A 23,654-nucleotide genomic window follows, 5' to 3' on the forward strand; every position below is an offset into this window, starting at 1 on the left:
TTAATCTGTCCCTAAAGCCGACTACACTGTACAATTCACAGGCCTCTCAGTCTCCTGAAATCCAACTTCCCCCTTCAGGGAATCAGTCATTTTTGGCTTAACAGAGCTGCTACTTTTTTTTCCCCTTGTACTTTTCTTCTTCTTCCCCTCTCATCACTGTTGCTGCTTCTATCGCCATCTCTTCTACCGCCATGCAGACACACTTACTACACAGCGGTGACACCACCAGGGGAGTGTGTTATTGTCTCCCACCGTATGGCTGTTTTAAATGGCAATTTGAAGCTCCGCTGGCTCTATAATTAGCTGTGAGCTCCCACAGGAGAGGGGAGGGAGCAGAAACGGGCTTATCGTCTCTCCCGTGTAATTACACATCCGAGTAGGGCGACACACACTCGCATAAGCAGACATGAGTACAGACAGATGCGCAGACATAGCAAGGGCGTGCACGTACCAGTATTCGACATGCACGTTTATGTTGTTAGCTAGCGCAGTGCCCGTTCAGAAGAAGAAGGAAATTTTAAAAAAAACATGCCCGTTCAGAACGGGCCAGATGCCTGGCGTGTGTTTGCCGCTGCTCGAGGCTTTCCTGGAGAACCGCTCAACAAACAAGTTTACGCTCCGGGTCCTCCTCAGCAACACGCCCAAGTCACAAACACCGGTGAGATACACCCTGAGTGACGGGGAGTCGACGACATGGCCCCTGAACAGCTATAAATTTATTACAATGTTGATGTGGAAAATGTTGGATTACTACAAACACAAAGGACTTCAAATGCACAATCCCACAGTGTTCTGCTTGCTGTGTACTTCTACTTCAGAGGAAACCATTGGAGTACTAACTTGACGGAGCGATGTTACTGGTTCCGCCGCTGATTCTGATTTGACTCACTCTAACTTTCGGGATATGATGCATTATTATCTATTTGAAGGCATGACTTTTACTTCTGGAAAACCGACATCCCCAGTAAGAAAGCGTCGTCGGTCCGAAACAAATACACCGAGTGGATGCACTTTCCAAGAGTCGCTGGCTCTGACATCACAACTGCGGTTATAAAGTAGAGCATGGATTTGATTGGAAGAGGTATTTTCCCTGGCGTGACTATAGTAGTTTTGTCCGTTTGCGCTACAAGTGTTCCAGCGGGGAAAAACACAAAGTCACTCAGGGCAGCGGAAACACGACCAAGTCGCGGCGGTGAAATACACTCCGGTTTGATGGTGCTTTCGATTGGCCGTCGGCTCGAGTTGACTCCAGGGAGAGGAAGAAGTGTGGTTGTAGAGTGAACTGCGGTCAATGAAGCTGCGGAAGACATACTGGACTATGAAACGTCCCCCCCCCCCTTGTTTTCTGAGCAGAGCGCTGCTCGCTTGGTTATTCATACCTAACGCGTCTAAATTGCACACAATTTTGACAACCGGCCCTCCCTCGGGTCTCCCAGCAGTACAACCGGGGTGCCCGAGTGCCAAGTGGATCTTATGAGCGGTTCTCCAGATATGCAAAGGCCACACGCAGACATTTAGACAGAGAATTTTTTTGCTTTGCAGCGAGATTTGCCACCTGTGCAAATCTGCCAAAGCATCTCTACCCGTCTGACTTCCTGCCCGTTTGCCAGAGGAAGTGACTTTTACTTTTTTTTATAAACAGCTGCGACAAATATGCAAAAAGGGAGATGAACGCTGGTCAGGAGAACAGACAGTGCAGAAATATGAGCGCTGCTCTCGTTTTTTGCCAAAGCCGCGTGTGTGAGTGTATGTGTGTGTGTGTGTGTGTGTGTGTGTGTGTGTGTGTGTGTGTGTGTGTGTGTGTGTGTCTCATACCACTGCGGCTGTGAGGCTGCTGCAGATAGACATAAAAGGGAAGACAGAGTGTGTTAGAGGCCGAGGTCATTAATCTGACTGTCCACTGCTCTCTCTGTTCATGAGACAAAAAAGAAAAAGAAAGGAAAAAAGCAGAGGAGACAAGGAGAGCGAACAGGCATAGAACAGGAGAGAGAGGACAATGGCACCAGGTAGCACCTGTCCCAGTGACAAGCTGTATCAGACGTAGCATGTTAGCTGCATTAGCCGCCAACTCACGACCTCGTTACAAACTGCTGACATGGAGTTTGACAGCCGTGTGTGAGTCATAGATTACATTACATTTCCATTTAGCTAACGCTATTATCCAAAGGACGAGCAAAGCATGCTAACCACTGAGCCACAGTCGCACCAGTAAGTCCTAAAAGTAGTCTTTCGAGGATTTATACATGTAAATACATTTATAGATGCTGGATCTGCATCAAATTGTTGCTATTTTCTACTGCATAGTAGCTGCATGCTACGCTCTAAATTGCATGCATTGTATAAATGGAGAGTTTATGCTGAATGATTACGCCTGTCAATCTTTTGACGTGTCATTGAGCCGACTCCGGGTCTGATGCGTCTGAGTCGCCGCCGGCTATCCAGAGTCCACGTCGTCTCCGAGGCCAGCTGAGGTCACTTTGCTGAGTCGTGTCCTCGGTGACTCTGACCGAGGAGCCAGGAGGGGAACGAGGCCGGGTGGGACGTCGCTGCATCGGATATCAGTCAGAGATGAATGAATTAAAGAAGGAAAAAAAACATACTTTTTACGAATTTCTTATCATCTTACCAGCACAGATTAATAATTCACGCCTCTCCTGTCTTTTTAACTGCTCGTCCACGATGCATCGCCTCACAAACTAACAGGAGTAACTCATCACTCACCTGTAACTTTGGGCGAAACTATGTATTCATATTTGGGTTTGTGTCTTCAGGGGGAAGGTTGTTGACTGTCGTTGTCACTCCCATTGCTCTCTCTCTCTTTAACTCTCTCTCTCTCTCTGCGCCCCCAGAATTAATCGCTGTGGCAATGGGCCAGCGCAGGAGAGCAAAGAGAAAGGAAGAGGGAGACATTTATCATTCGCTCAGTAGACGTTCACCCGGTGACCGCGCTGTGACATTGTTTTCTTTATTCAGTTCATTCGGGCCAGCGGCCGATAATTTATTCGCGTTACCCCCTTTAATAATGAGTTGTCGTCTTCCCGAGGTGGGACAGCCTCCTGTTGACACACACACACACACACACACACATACACATACACAGACACACACGTAAAATGCTCAGTCAACATTGGGGTCGTGACCGCTCTTTGTCAAAGTCAACACACACACATACACGCTGAAGGAGTGGCAGTGATGGAGTATCCTCTCCTTTCTGGTGCTTGCTTCAGTCAGGCTGATCCGAAACTACAGAATCGTGTATGTGTCTGTGTGTACATACGGAATGTGTGTGTGTGTGTGTGTGTGTGTGTGTGTGTGCGTGCGCATAGTATTTCTTTCTTTTTCTTCCTTTTACAATCCATACTCCTCTGTTTACCTTGAAGACACCGGTACAGTGGTCCTCGAGGCCTACACCTCTCAGCTCTTGACAAATTGAGCTAGTTTAGCGGTAGTTTCACTACTCACTGCAGGGCAAACACACACACACACACACACACACACACGTACGAACACTCACACCGAGGCACGCTGCTAGGCTGAGTTATACACAAGTGTGTTCTGCTTGGCCGATCAGGTGTGTCAGCTGAGCTGGTACGTCAAGGCGGGGAGGAAAAGCAAAAGAGGGAGAGTGTGTGAAAGGATGAAGAGAAGAAAGTGGGATGAGAGAGGGGCGAGAGAGAGATAGAGAGAGAGAAAGGGAAAAACAAAGGAGAAAGGCAATTGTTTTATAAAGCTCTGAGGAGCGAGTGAGAGGGGAGCGGTGGCGCCAAATCAGATACCGAGGGGAAGTGAAATGCTGGGTGGATGCAAATACACACACACACACACACACACACACACATATCATTGATAGGGCTCGAGAGATGAAGATTTGTCCTCACTAGTTGTCCTCTCAGAGCAGCCGAGATAAAACTATTATGGTGTGGAAACAGCTCAGCAGCCCTCTCTGGGCATCCTCTCTCTCTCTCTCTCTCTCTCTCTCTCTCTCTCTCTCTCTCTCTCTCTCTCTCTCTCTCTCTCTCTCTCTCTCTCCGTTGATCTTCGGAGGGAATCCGTTCACCGTCACGTGGCACCTTTCCACACCAAGAAGCTGCTTCCTCGTGTCTGACAGGCTATTGAGATCCTCCGACAGCATTATTACAACTATGAGCTGTTTGTTATCCAACCAAAAATACTACCACTGCAGTAGCATTCTCAGTTTTTACTGCTCCTCTTCGGTACAGTGCGACTGCAAACAAAATCCAACTCGGAGGTCCACTTCTTAGCCCTGTTTTCTTTTTGCTGGAGCTTTCAACCATATCATACGCTCTCTGGAGGTGGATGGAGTTTGCTCAGTTGTCATGGATATGGATCTGTTGACATGAAAGCTCAGTAGCTGTTCGGATTTCATCCATAGCTCTTTGACGACTTTCATCTCGGCTTATAAATGAGGCATGAAGGTTATTTGTTGACCTTGGAAAATAGCAGTTTGGCAAAGCAATCCCGCTTCAAGCACCACTTAGAGTGAGGAGTTGGACTGACAGCCAATGAAGCGTCAGTGATTCTCTGCCAGAGATACTACTGGCCTTGTATTTGTTTTCTCTTAGGTATCTCCAGAAAGCAATGATGGGCAACACACACACACACACACACACACACACACACAAAAGAGAAAGATAGAAAGAAAAAAGAAGAGATAGTCTCATCATTTCCAAAAGTGAAGAGTTCTTTAAAAAAAAAAATAGAAATGCCTGTCATCATCATCCTATTGTTGGCCTGTCATTTACTTAGAAAATCTCATCAGAAATGAGTGATTCGCAGTACTTTTACGAATTAGTCGACTTGCTTTCATTGAATTGTCGAAAGGGAATTTTAGGGCACACCTTTAAAATGTCACAAAAGAGGAAGAGGTGTGTTTCCATCAGCCGGTTTGGGGCCAATGGGAGTGTGTGCGACACTTCAGCTTTGGGCCTCCCTTTGTTTCCCAGAAGCCCATTATTTACAAAAACCCCAGTAGTCCAAAAGATGTCTCATCGGACCGTTATCAAGAAAAAACAATGGGCCATTGTTCTGAAGGCCCATTGCTCTGTAGGACACACTATATCTGCAACAAACACAAGCACTCTCATTATTATTATTATTATCATTATTATTATTCAGAATGATGTCGTTGCTCCTTTCCGTTTTTTCCCATTATTTTCGAAAAGGCATGAGCCTCATCCAACCCAACTATGAGATCAAAAAATGGAGGACTTTTTTTTTCTTCTTTAGCTACAAATTCATGCAATGATTCTGATGCACGCACACGTCCCCGCCGACATGGGAACCAGCTGCTTAGCCATGTGAGCTTTGTCAGAACTTATTCCCTTCTTCTCTTTCCCAACTACCCCTAGAGAGCCAGAATTTTGCCCTTTCCGTTGATCTTTTTCAATAACAAATACTTCAAAATGCACTCAGACCTTGCACAACACTCCAGACATCCCATCCTCCCTGTGAAGTGCCATTGACTTCACGCACCCTCCAAACTCTGACATAAAAACTGTTATTCAGTAACAGTCTTACAGCCTAACACCACTGGCTGCAGGGAACTTGTCCTCCTTCTCCCTCATCTTCCTACACGGAAAGTTGAAAATACGCAGAGGCGCAAACCTTTCTCACACCTAATTTCAGCAGGACGAGCGCCTCCGAATTTGAGGCTCAGGAGCGACCGAGAATGCTTCTTCACAGGCGTGGATATGCACATGCGCGGATACTCCCGGAACTGGCTCACAGTCATCCCCTCCAACGGCCAACCGCACCGTCACAAGACACTGTGTGCATGGATGTCGTTAGCGTCACATTGGCCTCTGCCTGCAGGATTGGCCTCGGGCAAGAATGTGGAGCTGCTGCTGCTGCTGCTGCTGCTGTAGCGCGCAGCCAGACCCAGTTATGTCAAAGGCATTCTCAGGGGAAGCGCGGCACAGCGGGACCGAAGGGAATGGGAAGAGGAACCTCACAAAAGTCATGTAATCTTATCTTTAACTACCGACGGGGCAGAGGCGCACGACCCATCGTGAGCGAGCACGTCGTCATTTCCCGGTACCACCTGAGTATATTTTATTCTGTCCCGTCTGAGTGTTTCGCTTGTTTGTGAAAGGACCTGATATGGATGCAAGGAGATGGAAGAGGAGGGAGGATGGAGTACGCGCGCGAAACCATCTGAGATAGATCGAGAGGAAGTTAATACAAGGGACTGAAAAGAAGAGGGGGGTAAAATAGATGGGGAGTAAAGAAGCAAAAGGGGACTGATTACTCTGTGTGTTGCTTGTGAGCGCTGCTGAGAGGAAAACTCAAGTCCATCGTGCTTGTGAAAGATTAAAGAGGCCCCAATCCTGCAAACACACACACACACACACACATGCCAGCCCAGCCCAACTGACGGCAGAAGAAAAAAAATAAGCCCTGTGCCCTGTCTAACTATCTGACAAAAATACAGAATGCAGCGCCGATGGGAGTCGTGCATTCGTGTGTGTGCGCGCTCGCGTGCTCATGACTTGAATAGAGGGAGATGTCTTCTGTTAGCGTCTGGTGGTTACAAAGTGACATTTGGTGGCGCGTATTCCCCAGCAGGGATGCAAGTCAAAGGGATCCAGTGACATTTTGACGCTCCCAGAGCCCCGTAGTTTCGGTGCTATTAGTGCTAATAAAGCAGACCAGGGGTCTGGGGAGGAGGAGTAACAGCGGTATAATTCAAGCTGTTGTCAAGTTATGCTTTTGAGAATGTTTTTTTTTTTTTTGGCATAATTGCTCTTGCTGCTTCAGCCAAGTTGTCACACTCTGGCGGGCAGAGGCAGCTGAAAGTGAAAACGCTTCACTGCTGCTCAAAAATAACTGCGACATGTCAGCGTCTCTACAAAACAGTGCTGGCGTTACAGGTTATTTCATGATGCGCTTCTAGTCGAAATATGTTTTTTTTTCTTACAAGTTGGGTCTAACTTTGTGTTGTTTTGGACAGTTTTACTGTGACGTATAAATAGCTTACCTAACAAGCTAATATAGGAGAACTGGTAAGGGACGATATTGCTAAAAGGGAGTTCAGTTGATGATCATCATCGGGCCATGTGGAATTACCTTTTATCTGGAACGCACCGATTTGATTGGCTGGGGAGCATCGATTGAGATGATTTCCAGCACATGCAGTTTGTCCGTTTCTTTCCTGGGCTGGAAAAGCTGCGCCCCGTTAAAATAGAAACACTATTCTAAATGTAGTAATTCTTAATAATCTATCAGCTATGGGTTTGGGCCCAGGATGGCGGTCTGCCAAATAGTGACATCTATTGTTTTCTAATGAAGTGGTGTAACAATGTGATGAACGCTCGTCCCCTCGCCCTGTTTGACTTTACTAAAGCAACGTCATCAAAGTTAAAGAATCTGTTTTAATGGCAAAAAGTAAAAACAGCTAAACAAAATCCAACAATAAAACTCAAAATTCAAATGAACTTTGAGGAGAGCTCTGTTCCGAAGAGGGGAAGCAACGACAGCCAGCCAGCTTCTTTAATTGTTGTTAATGCAGCAGCAACTGATGTTTAAATTCTCGATAGTCATCCAGGAAGTGCAATCGGCCTCAAAGCGTTCTTATCCCAGCACAACTGATGGCCACATGTGATCCAAGCACAGTGGCATCTCTGCTCCACCACATGCTTAGCATGAATCCAGCATCTGCATTGGATTGCTGCTATTACCAGAGCACTGGTCATATGGATATCTGCCCCCACACCCCCCCCCAAAAAAAAAGTCCAATCTCACTGAAACAGCGACCCTCAGTGTGTACTGTACACACAGCGTTGCTCCCTTTTAACCTGAGCCAACTATTGTTAGCTGTTAGGAAAACAGCTTCATAGTGGCATGCTGTCACCGGCCAGCTGTCTGCCTGTCACTTTTTGTATGTGTGTCTATGTGAGTGTGTGTGTGTGTGTGTGTGTGTGTGTGTGTGTGTGTGTGTGTGTGTACGTGTGTGTGCATATCTGTGTGTCACCTGGGGCCGGCCTCCTGTTGTGAGAGCAGCGGTGCGACAAAAGAACGATGATTAATTTCACTCGGAGAAAACCTGTCTCGCTGATGTGGCTCTACATAGCTTTGTGTGAGTGTGTGTGTGTGTGTGTGCGTGTGTGTGTGTATGTGTGTGTTTGTGCGTGTGTGGGTGTGTGTGTGTGTGTGAAAGAGCTGTAGACTGTGCAGTCAGCAGGTGTGCTGTGATACTTTGGATGCCCTCCAGTCAGGGTCAGACACGCACACACTCACATACACATTCACTGAACATGACTACTGCCTTATAAATCTCAGCCCACCAGCTTGCACTGGCACATTGAGTCTCTCTCTCTCTCTCTCTCTCTCTCTCTCTCTCTCTCTCTCTCTCTCTCTCTCTCTCGGATCCTCTCTTTTTGAACATTTGACTCGCCCAGTTTTTTTTTTTACGAACTGTTGGTGTTAAGTGACAACTTCCGGGTCTTAAAAGTGCCTTTAATTTGCATTCTCTCTACTGACCATCAGGGGGCGACTCCACTTCTGATTGTATAGAAGTCTGTGGGAAAACGACTCGACTTCTCTCTTGATTTATAACCTCAGTAAACATTGTAGACAGGCGTTTATGGTTTCAGTGTTCATTTAGTAAATGATGGTTTCAGTTTAAGGTAAAATAGACCATGAAGCAGCGAATACTTGTGAAAAAAACAAGATGGCAACGGACAAAAGGCAGAACTCAAGGCTTCAAAATCTTAGTCCACAAACCAATGGGGGACTTCATGTTGACTCCGTGCACGTCCGTAGTCTGTATTAAATTGAACTTCCTTTTTGGACCCTGCTCTCAGTGTGTGTGTGTGTGTGTGTGTGTGTGTGTGTGTGTGTGTGTGTGTGTGTGTGTGTGTGTGTGTGTGACCCTCCTCTCAACAGATGAGACCAAAATCAATTTCATTAGGGATCATGAATACAACAAGGAGCCGTTAACACGCACACTCTTATGCACACACACACACGCACACACCAGCGTAGATTTCATTAAGGAAATTACTCCCCACCCCCTCACCCCCGCTGTTCCCTTCATCGTCAAATAGCTACTTGAACATTTAGGGCAGCGGTTCATTACTCGTCCTCACCGGACATCTGTAACATCGGTTTCAGTGAAAAATGCTAACAAGGTTAACAGGCTGCTCCTTCCTATATCTTACCTTCTTCTTCCTTTCCCCCGTATCTGCATCCTTCCTTTCTTCCTTTTCATCATCCCTCCCTTTGTCCAACCATGTAATTAACTAGATGTTTAACAGCTGATGTTGGACAGGGCACTGCTGTGTCTGGACACACATGTGCATGCAGACACACACACACACACACACGCACGCACGCACACACACACACACAGAGTGGGAAAAAGAGGTCTCTGTCCGTGAGGGAAGAAAAACAAAAAGGTGGAGAGAAAAAAAAAGTGCATGGAAAGGAGGTGGAGAAGTTAAGGAAGAAGGCACGTCAGGAGAAAGGGCTGCGAATGAAAGAAACCTTGAATAAAGTGCAAGTGCAAAAATGCATAATGCAAATGAATGAATGAATGCCAAAAGGAAAGAATGAGAGAAAGAGAAGGGAGAAAGCATGATTAGGAGACAGGCAGTCAAGCAAAGCCACTGGGAAAATATATATTTATTTTTTTTTGAAGGGAAGAATTGATAGCAGACACTGGTGTTTTTCTAGTCTACCTGACCCAAAGGTGTGACCGGTGGTTGAACCCAGCGTGGTATTAATCACCACCCAAACCTCATTACTCCGCTTTGTTCACCTCTACACACTCATGTGTGTATGCACACACACACACACACTCACACACACACACACCATCCCTCTCTCTAGTCCACCACACCTCCTCATCCGTCTGCGCCGCCATTATCAACCAGCGCATCACTGTGTGTTAGCTTTGCTCGCTGTTAAACTAAATGCAGCCAAAAGTGTATCAAAGTCGAGTTATCCGTACGATAACGCGTGAAAGAAATGCAGATTTTAAACTGTCGAACTATATTGGTCATAATCAGCATCACGTTCAGTACATGTTGAGTGATATACAACATATCTGTTTATGGAGTAACTATCTGTTTTCATTTGTTTGCCACACGTCACCTTTGACTTGAACGCACACTCTCCTACTCTTCACCTTGTGTGTTTACTCTGATGAATCTTCCGCTCTGCTCCTGAAAGCAAACCTTCAGCTTGTATGGTGGAATTTACTCAGGAACATTGACAAAGGATGTTGAAAAGCTCTAAAACGACTAAAAAAGACCTCTAGTGGCAAAATGACTTTATAGCTTTCCTCCATTGTCATTGGGTTGTTTCCACTTGGCTTTGTGAGTGTGTGTATGAGTGTGTGCTTGGATAGGCTTTTTATTTGTGCACCTGTGGACCTCAATGTATGTGTGTGCATGTGTGTGTGTGTGTGTGTGTGTGTGTGTGTGTTTGTGTGTGTGTGTATGTTAGGGTTACAGTGTCCTTTCTTATATCAGCGGTCCTTTGTTAATGAGCTAAATCCCATGGGGGGTGGGGGGGGAGGCGACGGAGAGAGGTGCAAGCTTTAAGAAGTGGTTGAAAGTTAAGCACGTGCTGCAAACTCATCAGGAGAAGTCACCTTTAACTTCCCTCCTGATCCCACATTTCTTCGTGGCTGAAGGTAACCCGGTGAGAAGGCCGCCCCGTTCGACAAAAAAGGTCAAAGACAAGATGCACGTCTCATTGAGCGAGACACCCTGTCCCTGCTTCCTCAATGTCCATCACGCTGAAACAAAAGCATTAGCTGAGAGCCTGGAATACATCTCCCTCTCTCTCTCTCTCTCTCTCTCTCTCTCTCTCTCTCTCTCTCTCTCTCTCGCTCTCTCTCTCCCTCTCACTCTCGACTGAATTGACGGATTTTAGCCAGTGCACACACTCCAAATGAACATTGTTTTGAAACTCATTGATTGGTGGATAATCTGAATGCAAATGGCAGCAGTTAATGTTTCGCCGCGCTCACCGCGGAGTGGCCCCGCTGAGCAGGATAAAAATACGCGTGATTGTCGAGCTCCAAAGAGGTAAACTAATCAGTACAAAATAACTGCCTGTTTTAATGACTCATAAGCTGTCAGTAACATCAAAGTGGGGTCCTTTATGTTTTTTCCCCTTTCTTTTTGGTCTCATAATCACCCTCGGAGCAGCTATAAAACCATATTTAATAAGCGCATTTTCAAACAGGTAGACTGCTTTAAGAGGGCCGTTTCTTTCATCTTATAGCCGGGGCTCTCAGCTAATACGTTGCAGAAAGTAAAAAAAACGGACGAATGGAAACATAAAAAAAGTTCCAGATGCCCTCGTGTCGCCTTTCCATCCCTCCTCCCCCACACACCCACTTTTATGTCTTTGAATTTATTGAGTGCAGACGACACAAAGAAGATGACGAAGTGGGATTTATGGTCCCGTGCATGGGTTTTCAGCAAGGTAAACAGATGGCATTCATTTGGAACTTATGATATATAATGCTATGAAAGTTGGGTTCTAAGTAGAAAAAAAGAGCGAAACAGTGGATTATCGCGAGCGTCAATGAAAGTTTCTCACCCTTCCTGAGAAGTCAGTGTGGACACACTCACTTCCAGAGGTCAGCAAAGGAGAGCAGACACCTGCAGGCGACGAGACGAGATGAGACTCTCCAGTCACCTGCTCCAGTCTGCCGTCCCCTCTGTGCCAGCTGACCTGAATCCCACTCCAACTGCCCTCTGCCCCGAGCTGTAGGCCAGAGCACGCTCCCTGCTCCTACACCCCCACGTCCTCGCCTCTCGCCGCCACAGTCCTTCACTCATAGCAACCGATAAGGCGGCTCGGGGCGTGTAGAAGTTTGAGAATGACCCAAATCCTTTTTTTTTCTCTCTCTGCTCGACTGCATTGTTGTTCACAGCCAGACATACAGGGGGACAAAAGGTCGCCCTCGCATCAATAAAAGTTTCAGGGTGTTTGTGTTCATGTGGGAGCAACATAAGGGACAGCTAAAACAAATGACCTTTGGACAGTAACAACTCGGGGACACCTCCTCCACACACATGCACGCACGCACACAAACACACACACATGCACACACATGCACGCAGACAAAAGTTTGCAACTTTTGTTGTTAAAGGCGGTCAATCAAAACTGTATTGTTTTTTTTCCAACACAACTGCTACATGCCTCACATTTTACCATCCAGTGTAAAAAACCCAAGACTTTAAACTCTGTGCGTCCCACTGAAATGCAGATTTGTCAAAGCACTTGAATTTTAACCAAAGCCTCTCCTCCTCCCCTCTTGAGCAACAAAAGCACATTCAGTAATGACAGTCTGTCTGTTAATGAACCTTCTGTTCAGAAAAAAACTGATTAAGGAATAGTCAGGTAGTGATCTGGCAGATAATAACCTCATAGACTGTTGAGAAGAGGGAGAAGAGAGAGAAAAAAAGAAAGTGAGATGACAGAGCGAGTCTGGGCAGCAGAAAAAACGAAAAGTTGTTTCAGAGTGACTAAAATGCTGTCAGGTGATGGATGAGCAGATGGAAGCCGGGAAATTAGAAAGAGCGAGATCCACACAAGAAAAGAGAGAGAAGGAGAATGACTTGCTGGTTCAAGGAAGAAGAATCTTGTAACTCTGTAATTTTGCCTGACTTAACACTGTAAGCGCAAACAAAAGAGCCGTCATTATAGGAATTACTGTAGTTAGGCTTCACCAAATATTGGTGGACTGTGACCGATTTGGATTCCCCAGACTGACAAAATGTAGTAAAAGGTTACATTTAGTCAAAAATATAACTTACAACCACTCACTCCCATCAAAAAATAATGAAAATAATAAGCGTGAAGAGAGATGTAAAGCTTGGTTAATCCATGGTTGGTGTGGGGCATTGAGCGCGAGCTAGCTTTGCTGAAAACACTGGTACTCAAACACTCCGAGCACCAGCTTTCAGCTAACGGCCTAGCCAAAGCTAACTTTCAACACCAGCCAGTGCACATAACACTAGTGGCCAGTTTACTGTACTGCATGTAGGCGTACTGCTGTGGCAAACTTGTATCAACTTAATGTAAAAGTAGCTATAGCTGTCGTTCAGTTAGCTACAGCTGAAAACACTAAAGCTAGCGCATGATGAAGTTGACAGACTTCAGTCCTCCTCCAGTGCATGTCCTCATCAAGGACGAGTATAGAAACAGTATGGAAATGTCATATTTGTAGAACAATACCATAAAGTACCATATTTTGATCGGCGACTACTTCTTTTGTTATTTGTGTCATTGTCGATATTTCAGAAAAATTGGATTGTAATCGTGGCTTTTTTTTCCCCCATTTCCCTTTTTTTTCTCTTCCAGATCCTGGTGAACTCCATCACCCAGCCTGCCTTGCTGTATGAGAATGTAGTGGTAAAAGACGGCAGCCCCATCCTGAGAGACATGCTCTTCAGCCCGGACCACCAGTACCTATACGCCCTCACCGATAAGCAGGTACGAGAATCACGTGGGAAACCAAACGGTCTGCGGCTCTTCATGCAGTCCGCTGGCTCGCTGTTGGCATCGCTGACGAGGTCTGGTGATTTCGGTGGGGAGAGATCGAGGGATTACGTTGCGGCCCGTGGCGCACAAATACACGCACACCTAGCTCGGTTGGTGCGTGTGTTTTTTGTGTGTGTATGTTTGCAACGATTTTGCAATCCACACTTTCATAAATACAAATTAGACTTGCTGAGTGCTCACAGAAATACAAGCACACCCCTCTTCACTACTGACAATAGATGTCGTGAAGGTTAGCAAGGGCGAGCAAAAATAAAAGAGCATAGAGACAGTGGAATAGCACCATAAAGACTTCATGAGGAAAAGTGTATTAAAAAAATGCACTGGGGGAAACCAGCAATCAAGCTAATTACATACATACAGCACCACATACAGCACATGGACACATTTGCAATTCAAGCAGTATTACACACACAAACACACATATAGGGTCATAAGTACTAATTAATTTCATGAATATTAAAATGTGTCACATATAGGCTGAAGCCACATACCACCCTTCCACTGGGGATGCGGTGCACACACACCATCTTTGCATTTTAATTGGTGTTGTTTGAAAGATTTATTATTAAGAAGTATGGCAGCTTCTTTCCTTGAGATTTAGCTTTCACACAATCTTATTGATTTTAACAACAATGCCTTTATCATTTTAAAAGATAACACTTGGTCAAACTTGCTGACTTTCAGGTAGCATGTACGTGTGCTGTGTGCTGTTAACTAATTAACTAACGACTTCAACCATGAGAGTTTGATGTTCCAGTTTGCAGAGTTTCCGCTACGTCCGCCTTCCCTCTACTCCTCCCTCGCCTTGCGCGTCTCTCTTATCTCATAACGGTTAATGAGCGCGCTGTGATAACCTTCAACAAGACTTCCCTGCTACGTGGACAGTAACTGCCATGTGAGTGCTGTGTAAATTACCAGCAATTAGACATAATTGACTTCCGCGCGTCTGAATAAGCGCGAAGAGGCAGTAGAGTGTAATTGATGAGAGTGGACGCCGTCGCTGTTGATGTGACGGGAGAAAGGGAGTAAGGCCCTTCCATCATGAACAGCGGTCCAGCAGGGCTGAGATGGACTGTACAGGGAGCTCCATAAATGCATATTCAAGCAGAGGGAGTCCACCCACACAGGCGCTGAACCGCAGAAATGAGATTTGATTCTGAAACGTTTCGACATTACCAACGGGGTCCAACTGCAGCATTGGCACATTAGATGCGGCGGGATCTTTCTCCATCACCAACATCTTACCGTAACACTGGGTCAGCAATATTACGAAGGAAAAAAAAGGTCCAGAGTCAAGGCTTGCTCATGTTGGTGAAAAACAGAGTGTGTGTCAGGGGAAATCTTCAGAATAAAGTAACGTCTGTACAAACAATGGTGGGTGGTCACCAGAAGGCCATAAAACTGAAGGGATGATATCGTGTTAGATGATACTCCCAGCACTGGGTTTGTGTTCAGCGATCGCTGTTTTAGCCGGCAGTCCAAAAAGCCCATGCTGGGGAGTGTTCGCACACTTCCCCTTTTAAGTCCTGTCAACTGCATTAAAGATGACGGCCAGTAAGTCTCTTTCAATTATTGAAGCCGGTGTTTTATTTTTGATGAGCACTGATATGTCCACTACATGTCTGTGCATGTTAGCGCTGCGACTGTGAGGGGGTCTAAGGAGAGGAGAGGAGCCTCGCCCAGAAAAACCACCGGTATCGCTTTCTCTTGTTTCCCTCTTTTTTCCAGACGATCCATGCGCTGACGTTGTGCGGGAGAGCGTTCACGCTGCACGTGTCTGGTTTTTGTTTCGCTCCACCTTGAAGAGGAAGTGTTTCTTAAAACTCGGAGAGTTGGTCCAGTTTAAGGGGTTGAATAGTATACGTTTCACTTTCCCAATGAGTGTCTCGCCTGCTCATCAAATATGAAGCTACAGAAAGAACGATTAGCTTAGTATAGCATCTGGTAAAATTGGCAAAGTATTAGATTTCAAATATGAGATTTATATGATGGCTTCTCTCATAGGAGCTCACTATTTTGTGTCAGATCTGCGCCGTGATAGCAGGTTTTGTTTAACATTTTGTCCATTCACTCTGTGTCATACTGTTTCTTTGAAAATCAGACTCAAACTAATTGTCAGAGAAGAAGAGCTGGAAGGGCCATCTCTCTCTGTAAAGCCGTAATGGCCGAGCTCCAACATTGACCAAATTCACAGTCCAGTCAGCGAAAATGGGAGAGAGAGAGAGAGAGAGAGAGAGAGAGAGAGAGAGAGAGAGAGTCGAGGAGGTGGGGAAATATAATTGGCTCACAGGATATAGTCTGTCCCCTTTTCTCTGTCTCTTCCTGCCTCATCTTTGTGAAGTAACTGCTCTCCCGGCAGCCGCTTCAGACGGCGTCGAGAGGGATAAGGCTCTTCCCTCTGCAGCAGAATGTGAACTTGTGTTCCAGCGGCGCCTCCCGGCCTGCTGCTGCCGGGCGTCTTCCTAGCCAGAGGCTGCGCGCACGAGAGATAATGGTTCTAGGTTAAAGGTTGCGGGCCAAGCCGCGGGGTGGTTAAAACTGGGCTTTTTATTGTTCGAGAAAAAAACACAATGAGAACTGTTTCTGATAGACGTGTAGTTTATATTCAGTGATCCCGTCTACTGAGGACATGCAGCTAATGACCAGTCAATGCTCACTGCGACTCGCAATACACATATTTTGTCCATAACTCAAGAATTCATCCTATTCCACGCAAATGGCAAAAGGTAAAATGATGGATGTGGATGTAAACTGCAACATGACCGGTTGGCGGAGGCAAACGTAATTGTGAGGTCGTAATTACATTAGTTTGAGCGAGTTGTAAACAAAGATTTTGACTAGCTTATCGATAAACGTACGATCGCTAACTTTGGGCGGGAGCTAATAAACAGTAGCTGCTGAAATCAAGCACTGACAACAAGAGAAGTGAATGTTTTTAATTTTGTCATAGAGGATATATGGATATTAAGTTTGACCAGCGTTTTAGTGCTGGACTATTGCCAAACAGCCTCGCACCTCATAGTTCTTGAGCTAATTCAGTTGAGTATCCCTTTTTTTTTTACAAAACACTGATAAATTCACCTCATGAAGTTGTCATCATAGTGAACGCGTTAGTCACAAACCTACACACCCAACAGACACAGATTAATATTAGCTTTCATTTAGAGTCTTTTTTTTTGGCCGAGTGCTAGTTTCTACATAAATTATCATTTTAATTGTGTTTGGTCCACAAGCTCCTGTCCTGAGGGACACATCTATCTCTTTCGCTGCTAAATGCTCCACTACGTTCCTCTGTCAGCCTGCTGGTTCGTGCGAGGTGGTTAATCAGTTAACCAAAAGCTCTGGGCCATCAAGCCAACAGAATGCTGCTGATGGAGGCGATGCACATCGCCTTTGAAAACCCCTCCTCCCATTGGCTTCCTGTGTGTCAGGACTCTTCTCACCAGGCCTGTTATATACATACTCTCTGTAATAATCACTTCCAGAAGTGAGGTATACCATCCTCCTCCTCCTCCTCCTCTTCATCCCTCGTTCCTCTCTCCTTGTTGAATAATAGAAATGCCAAGTGATGAGAGCTCAAACATCACAAAGCCCATTCCCCCGCTTGACAGAGCAATTTACCTTTTCCCATATTCTCTCACACACATAATTAAAAGTGGTATATTGGACTGCGGCGCACAGACTGCGTCTCTGTATAGCAGTACTGACTTGCACACACACACACACACACACACACACACACACACACACACACACACACACACACACACACACACACAAGCACGCAGTGCGAAAACATAAAACTGCCCGATCCACCGCGAGAGGGTAGTTTTCGATTAGCGAGCGATGGATTTATACATGGCTCTCTTTGTGTCTCTGCTACTACACACACACACACACACACACACACACACACACACACACACACACACACACACACACACACAGAGTCTCTCAATGTTCCCCCACTCCGTGTATCTTTGCCTGCCGCAAGCCTTCGGCCCGTCTCTTTCTGTTCGGCGATATCACGTCATTTTTGCGCTCATAAAAAATGAACAGCGGCACTAAATCAATTTTATCACTGCCGTTGTTTCCTCGTTACATGTTCAAATTGTCCCGATCTAATAAAAACAGCGGGGTGAGGAAGATTTTTCATCCTGTCACCACCCTCCGCTGTCGATGTCACTGGGACAGATATTTCTTGTATCCTGCGCGTCCCTAAGGATGACATCACCCTAATTGCTTTGAATAAATGACTAAGTGGATTACAGCTCATAATCTATTGATTTCTGCTGTACCTTTGTCCCGAATGACTCGCTTATCGTATACTTACCGGTCTCGCTGCTGCTTGGAGGTGACGCTTTCCCCTCACCCATTACCCGTAACGATGAGTTATTCTTTACGATTACAAACTGGACTCGGACTTAACAATCTGTTTCTTGTGGATGGTTTTTTTTTTTATGTTTTGCGATCTAGTTCTTGTGTGGATGCACACACGCCGTGTCTGTGAGGCCGAGCCCAAGTGTCTGATCTGCCCCCCGCTTGAGCATCACCGCCCTGTTTTCACTACTCAACACGCGAGTAAGGTCCAGGCCTCCCCTCTTGTAAAACAGCTTCATAAGGTGACCCCCAATCTCCCCCTCCTCCCTCCTAGGCCCCTTCAGACAGCAGCATAATGGTCCGATGATGTACCTCTGTGTATCGATTCAACCACAGTACAGAAATGTGCTCGGCCGCGCTGTACTGCACAGTGGAGAAACCCTACCTCTGGCAGCGCATCAGAGACGGTTCATGTTCAATTCACTCAGCATTTACTGCACTTGGAGGTCAGGGATAAAAGGCCGCCGCCACACTCCCCTTTTTCTTTCAAGCCGTTTTTCTCGTGCCTGTCCAACTCTGAAGTTGCGGGACGGGAAGAATAACGAGGAGAGGAGACAGAAATCAGCCGGAGGTGGCCCGGGGCCCTGTTGGCTAATGGCGTGGCGCGTTACAATTTGGAACGGCGTGTTTAGTAGTTGGTTTTGCGTGGGTAAGTTTAGATTAGTGACAGGGTGGTTATGGTTACGGCTATCGCTTAAAAACGCCGTCGTCGTTTCAAGCAGGGGACGAAACTGATTTCATTCCTGGAGTGTCTCTGAGCAAAAGGACGTTGAAGTCCTCCGGGGTGCTGCTGTCTCAAGCTCTCCTACTTGGCTTTTCCCGACCTCTATGTGCCCCTTGTGGATTTAACCAGCGGCATCGGTTAACAGACACTTAAAACACTTAGTTTGTCACGATTTCACGACTACTTACGATCCAAAATGTGCTTTTAGCTCCAAAAGCAGACAGCCACAGAAAAGACAAAGCTCTTCCTCTTTCTTAAGTCGACAACAGTAGGGGAAGTGCCGCAAGAAAGAGTAGCTCGCAGTTGCCCCTGCGCTCATTAGCAGTCTGTGTGGAGCCGTTTGGATGCGCATCACGCTGCTTTGAGGCAATTAGCATGGACTTTCCAAACCACTTGATTGTTATTTCAAAGATGTATCATCTTATGATATGTGCATGACTCATGATGGCATTTCAGATTTTACGTTTCAATGTGTACTTATTATTTTGCATATTCACAGTTTGCTAAAAGAAAACTAAAAGAAAGCGCTTTCGACTGTGGTGTGACATTTTATACATAACAATTGTATTACAATTGCATTACACGAGCATGTGTTTGAGTGGCCTCGTGTCTGCCAAAATCCTTGTCTTATTCTGTCTTGCACACACACACACACACACACACACACACACACACACACACACACACACACACACACGCTCCAGCAGACTGTCAAAGCAGAGAGATGAGTGATCGGCTGATCAGATTGTGATTTGTGAGACGGTCAAAGAGACGGACAGCTGTAGAAAGAGAGAGATGTCTTAATGTGGTTAAAAGGAACAGCGTGACCTGCGTTTGAACAAGGACATGGACTGAAGCTCCTCTGTGCATACGCGCTAAAACCTTACTATTTAAAGTCGAGATGAAATGAAAAATATTGTATCCCTTTTAGACGGCATCCATCATCATCATCACAGTGCGAAGGAGTCGCACAAGAGGATGAGATGAGAAAGGGGAGCACTGTTCAGGTGTTGCTGATCATATACGCTGTAAGAGACTCTCTGGTTTTCACCATGGACTTTATATAAGTAGTGGACATGTCATTGTGATGCCACCCGTTGGTTTGTGGAGTGCTGTTTTGAACCCCCGAGTTCTGCATTTTGTCCATAGCCATCTTGGGTATTTGCAGCCAGAAGTGACAACAGGGGGTTAAGCAGTACTGAACACTGAATGAGACATTTAAGGATAAACTAACGACCTGTCAATCACAAGGTAGCCAAGCGCTAAAACATAGCCTCCTCCGTTGTCTACTTGAGTCTAAATGGACCATAATTTACTAAATGAACAGCACGCTGTATTTTAGAAGACTTGAAACTAGAGATTGAGAAACTCATGTTTACAATGTTTACTGAGGGAAAGAGAGATTGTCTATACAATCCGACATATTTTAGCAACCAGAGGATTCGCCTCCTGCTGGTTTATTACAAAGAATGCAAGTTTTAGACACTTCAGAATTGGCTGCACTTTGCAGAACCGGAGGTTGCCGCATTTCTGCCTCACAGTGTCTCGATATCATTTTGCATTCATTGCTGGGATATGGCTAATTCCTGCTGGTGATTAGCGATTTCACAAAAACAAGAATGCACTTTTCTAGGGTCTCTATGTTTTTTATCAGTATCTCGTCTTTTTCCGTCTCCGCCTCGTGTGTGTGTGTGTGTGTGTGTGTGTGTGTGTGTGTGTGTGTGTGTGTGTGTATGTCGGTGACTTCTAGTGATCTACGGCCTCATATGCTGTGTTATTTCAGTGTCCAGCCAAATTCATGACAGATGAGAGCAGAACAGAAAGCCTGAGTAAGAGAGAGCAGGGGAAAGGGAGAAAATTGGACAGATAAACAAAAAGAGAAAGATGAAGAAAGAAGCAATGTTGTGTATTTTATATTCTAAAAACACCTGTGTCTATGTAAGTTTATTCTGCAGCTCCTCCATCCAGAGGGCGTGTAGCTGCATGCACGTGGCAAGCTGCCTGGTTTGCGTTGCCTTCATATCAACTCTTAATCCACACGCTCATAGACCGTCTCTGTAACGCCAGAACGTGCATACCACAAGTTGCAACGAGCGCATTGTTGGTTATGTGTATGTTTGTGTGGCCTGGACGCCTTCACACCCAGCTGGCTGGCAGAATGAGCCATCCGTCAGCCTATTGTGTAGTAATAGCGCCTCACATTCTCCCCCATATTACACCCAATGGACAATTACAGCCGGGGCCTATAGCCGCGACGAGCTGGCGCCGCACGAGCCCCATATGTGAAATGAAACATCAGTCGCAATTACATTTGTGTGTCTTTCTCATTCATCCTCTCCTTGCGTCCCTCACCCCCTCCCCACTTCATCCCACACCCCTACCACCACACCACCACCCTCATTCGCCACAATGCAAATTAAGAGCCTCTCTATCATGACCCAAATGAGAGAGCTCTTATTTAGTTGCAATAAACTCTCCCCCATCTTTTCCCCTGCTCCCTCCATTCTCCGCTCCAATCTGAAAACACAACGACAACATTTAAAATAGATCAAAAAAAATATTTGAATCCCGCTGTAAGATTAGTTTGTCTACAAGCGCCATCCGTTATTTGTTTGAAGACTAAAATGAACGATTTAAATGGGAAAAATATTTCCTCCACCGTGATCCCAGTCCGTCCATCTTCCCCTCCCTCTCTCCTCCCTGCCTCCCTCCACTGTCCACAGATATATGTATTTCCCTCTGCAGCAGCAAATAGGCCAGGAATGAAAATGCCATATTTAATATAAAAAGGTGGTCCTCTCTTACTTACTCACACACACACACACACACACACGCTCCCTAGACACCCTAGACACCTCAGTAAGACAAAGAGTCTTTGGCTGAGCATCTCCCATTTCCTGTCCCATTATCTGTTTTCTAAAACTCAATAATTGAACTGTTCCATTGGAATACATCATCCGCCCTACTATCACAAAGCCCCAATGAATACGCGTCTTTCCCTGGCTATTGTGCTTGAGCGTGACATGTTTTTTTCTTCTCTCCTCCCTCTATCAGATATGCTGTATTACTCGCATGGTATTTGTCCAGGCGCAAGTAATAACTGCAATTTGCTGCTATTTGGTGTCCTGTAAGAGGCCTGTGCCTGGTAATGGTAGCATTATAATAGTTATCAGACACAGGTTACTATCATCATGCTATGAATCTGCCATAAGCCATTGTGTCCTACTGTACAGGAGTGTCACAGAAGGAGATGTACAATGTGAGGAATACAATGGGGCGGTGACAGGCATCTAGTTCAGAGCTGTCCTGTTATAAAATATCTCTACGGCTGCAGCTTTAGACATCTCACATAAGAAACATATATACCTACCACAAAAGGCAAAACCTGTGTAATTTTCCTGTGTTGAACGTCCGTTCAGATTAACATGCATTCATTCATTTAAAGAATGACACTTTGGGTTTTCAGGTCTCATCCTCGTCTTTCTTTTTAAGCAAAAGTAGCTCGTGTTTTTTTCCTTTAAAAACCACTGTAGTGTAAACGCTGTGTACCATTCGTTGCCACTAACTACTAAAAACACTACGTGACCACGTACGAGGTGAGCTATATTAGAACCAACAGTCCACCTGTCCCCGGCCATGTGACTGGGAAAACGTATTCGGTAGTATTTAGGTGAGGAGTATATCAAAAGAGAATAAAAGAGCGAGGAAAGACGCCTCCAAAGATGACTGCCATCTACCTACACACTGCATGGTCTGAACGGCACGACAATAAGAATTGAATTCCCCTTTGGTGTGGGCGGGACTTAGATGCGCTCTGTCTCTCTCGCCGCTGAGACCTCTCGGCCTTTGAAGACTTTGAACTGTGACTGCCGTGGACCAACGTGACTGTGCAGAAGCACATCAGAGCCCACAGGAGTCATCTGGTGGGTCACAGAGTACACAGAGACGTGAAAACATGTGCACGTGTGTCTGATTAATCATGTGGCAGTTGTTCAGGCTAAGGACATGAAAAGAGGCTGATTTGCTGTTTGAAGGTTGAGAAGTAAAGAAAAAAAAAAAACAGGGCAAGAGTTTTGCTCTTTGAAGGTTTCTACACTGCTGCGCCTGCAGCTTCCATGAGAATTCACCCTCACCACCTTCCTGCTCACCTGGTGTGTCGTCCCCCCTCCCTCTGCAGTGTTATTGATGTCGTACTTCAACCCGGCTCAGGCAGCTGGTGGTGCGTGCATGCGTGTGCATGTCTTGCGTGGTCAGCAATTAAGTACTGTCCGTCTCAAACTCTAAATGTTGGTCCAAAATTGTAACTTCCTCACTGTCGTGTGTGTGTGTGTGTGTGTGTGTGTGTGTGTGTGTGTGTTTGCCCGGGGCAGTTTTATGTCTGCCAATCCATCTGTCACCAGCAAACTGCTTCCGGCAAGTTGAGATAAAACACATGGATGCTAATTCACTGGAGATTTTTGGGAGATTTAAGAGAGCACACCCGAGTGTGCACAGGTATGATTAAAGCGTTCCGATATCACCCGCTTTATGGATAATTCCCCGGCGTGTGGGTGAAACTCGGGGTAACTCTCCCTGATAGACACAACAGACAGATGGCGGAAAAACGCGCGTGGCGGCAGAACACGGTTGTCTGTTTAATGACGAGTGTAAAGACAACCATCAGTGGGAATGGATTTCTAAAATTATGATTCCTCTCGCTCCAGTCCCTCTTCCCTCCTCCCTCCTTCCTCCCTCCCTCCCTCCCTTACATTTGTATGCTTTTTTGGTTGAAGTTTAAGAGGCAGGTAAATTTGGACGCAGCCGTTTGATGTCCTTGTTAATACCCAAGTTCTCCAATTTCCCCAAAGACATCATTAAAGTTTTATCTTATCTTAGTCATGCAGACACACAGATGGCAGCCGGTAGAGATTTAGCAGACAAAAGGAGTAACCCTCGATGCTTATCTCGATGTGGTTAGGTTCAATAGCATATTCGTTGCAAGCTCCTTTTTTATGTTCTGAAGAGG

General features: G+C 45.8%; 1 protein-coding gene across 3 annotated transcripts in view; it reads left to right on the top strand.

The window, feature by feature from the left end:
• The window catches only part of LOC137799940 (plexin-A1-like), a 231,357-nt gene that overhangs the window by 107,083 nt on the left and 100,620 nt on the right, over positions 1-23,654 (top strand). For all 3 annotated transcript variants that reach the window (XM_068596847.1, XM_068596848.1, XM_068596850.1), the window contains exon 4: positions 13,345-13,476. In XM_068596847.1, coding sequence (XP_068452948.1) covers positions 13,345-13,476 — 132 coding nt within the window. The remainder of the gene's footprint in view (positions 1-13,344; positions 13,477-23,654) is intronic.

The sequence above is a fragment of the Clinocottus analis genome, unplaced genomic scaffold (assembly GCF_023055335.1).
Source record: "Clinocottus analis isolate CAN_PGR_092001 unplaced genomic scaffold, fCliAna1.0.p SCAF_4, whole genome shotgun sequence".
NCBI lineage: Eukaryota > Metazoa > Chordata > Actinopteri > Perciformes > Cottidae > Clinocottus > Clinocottus analis.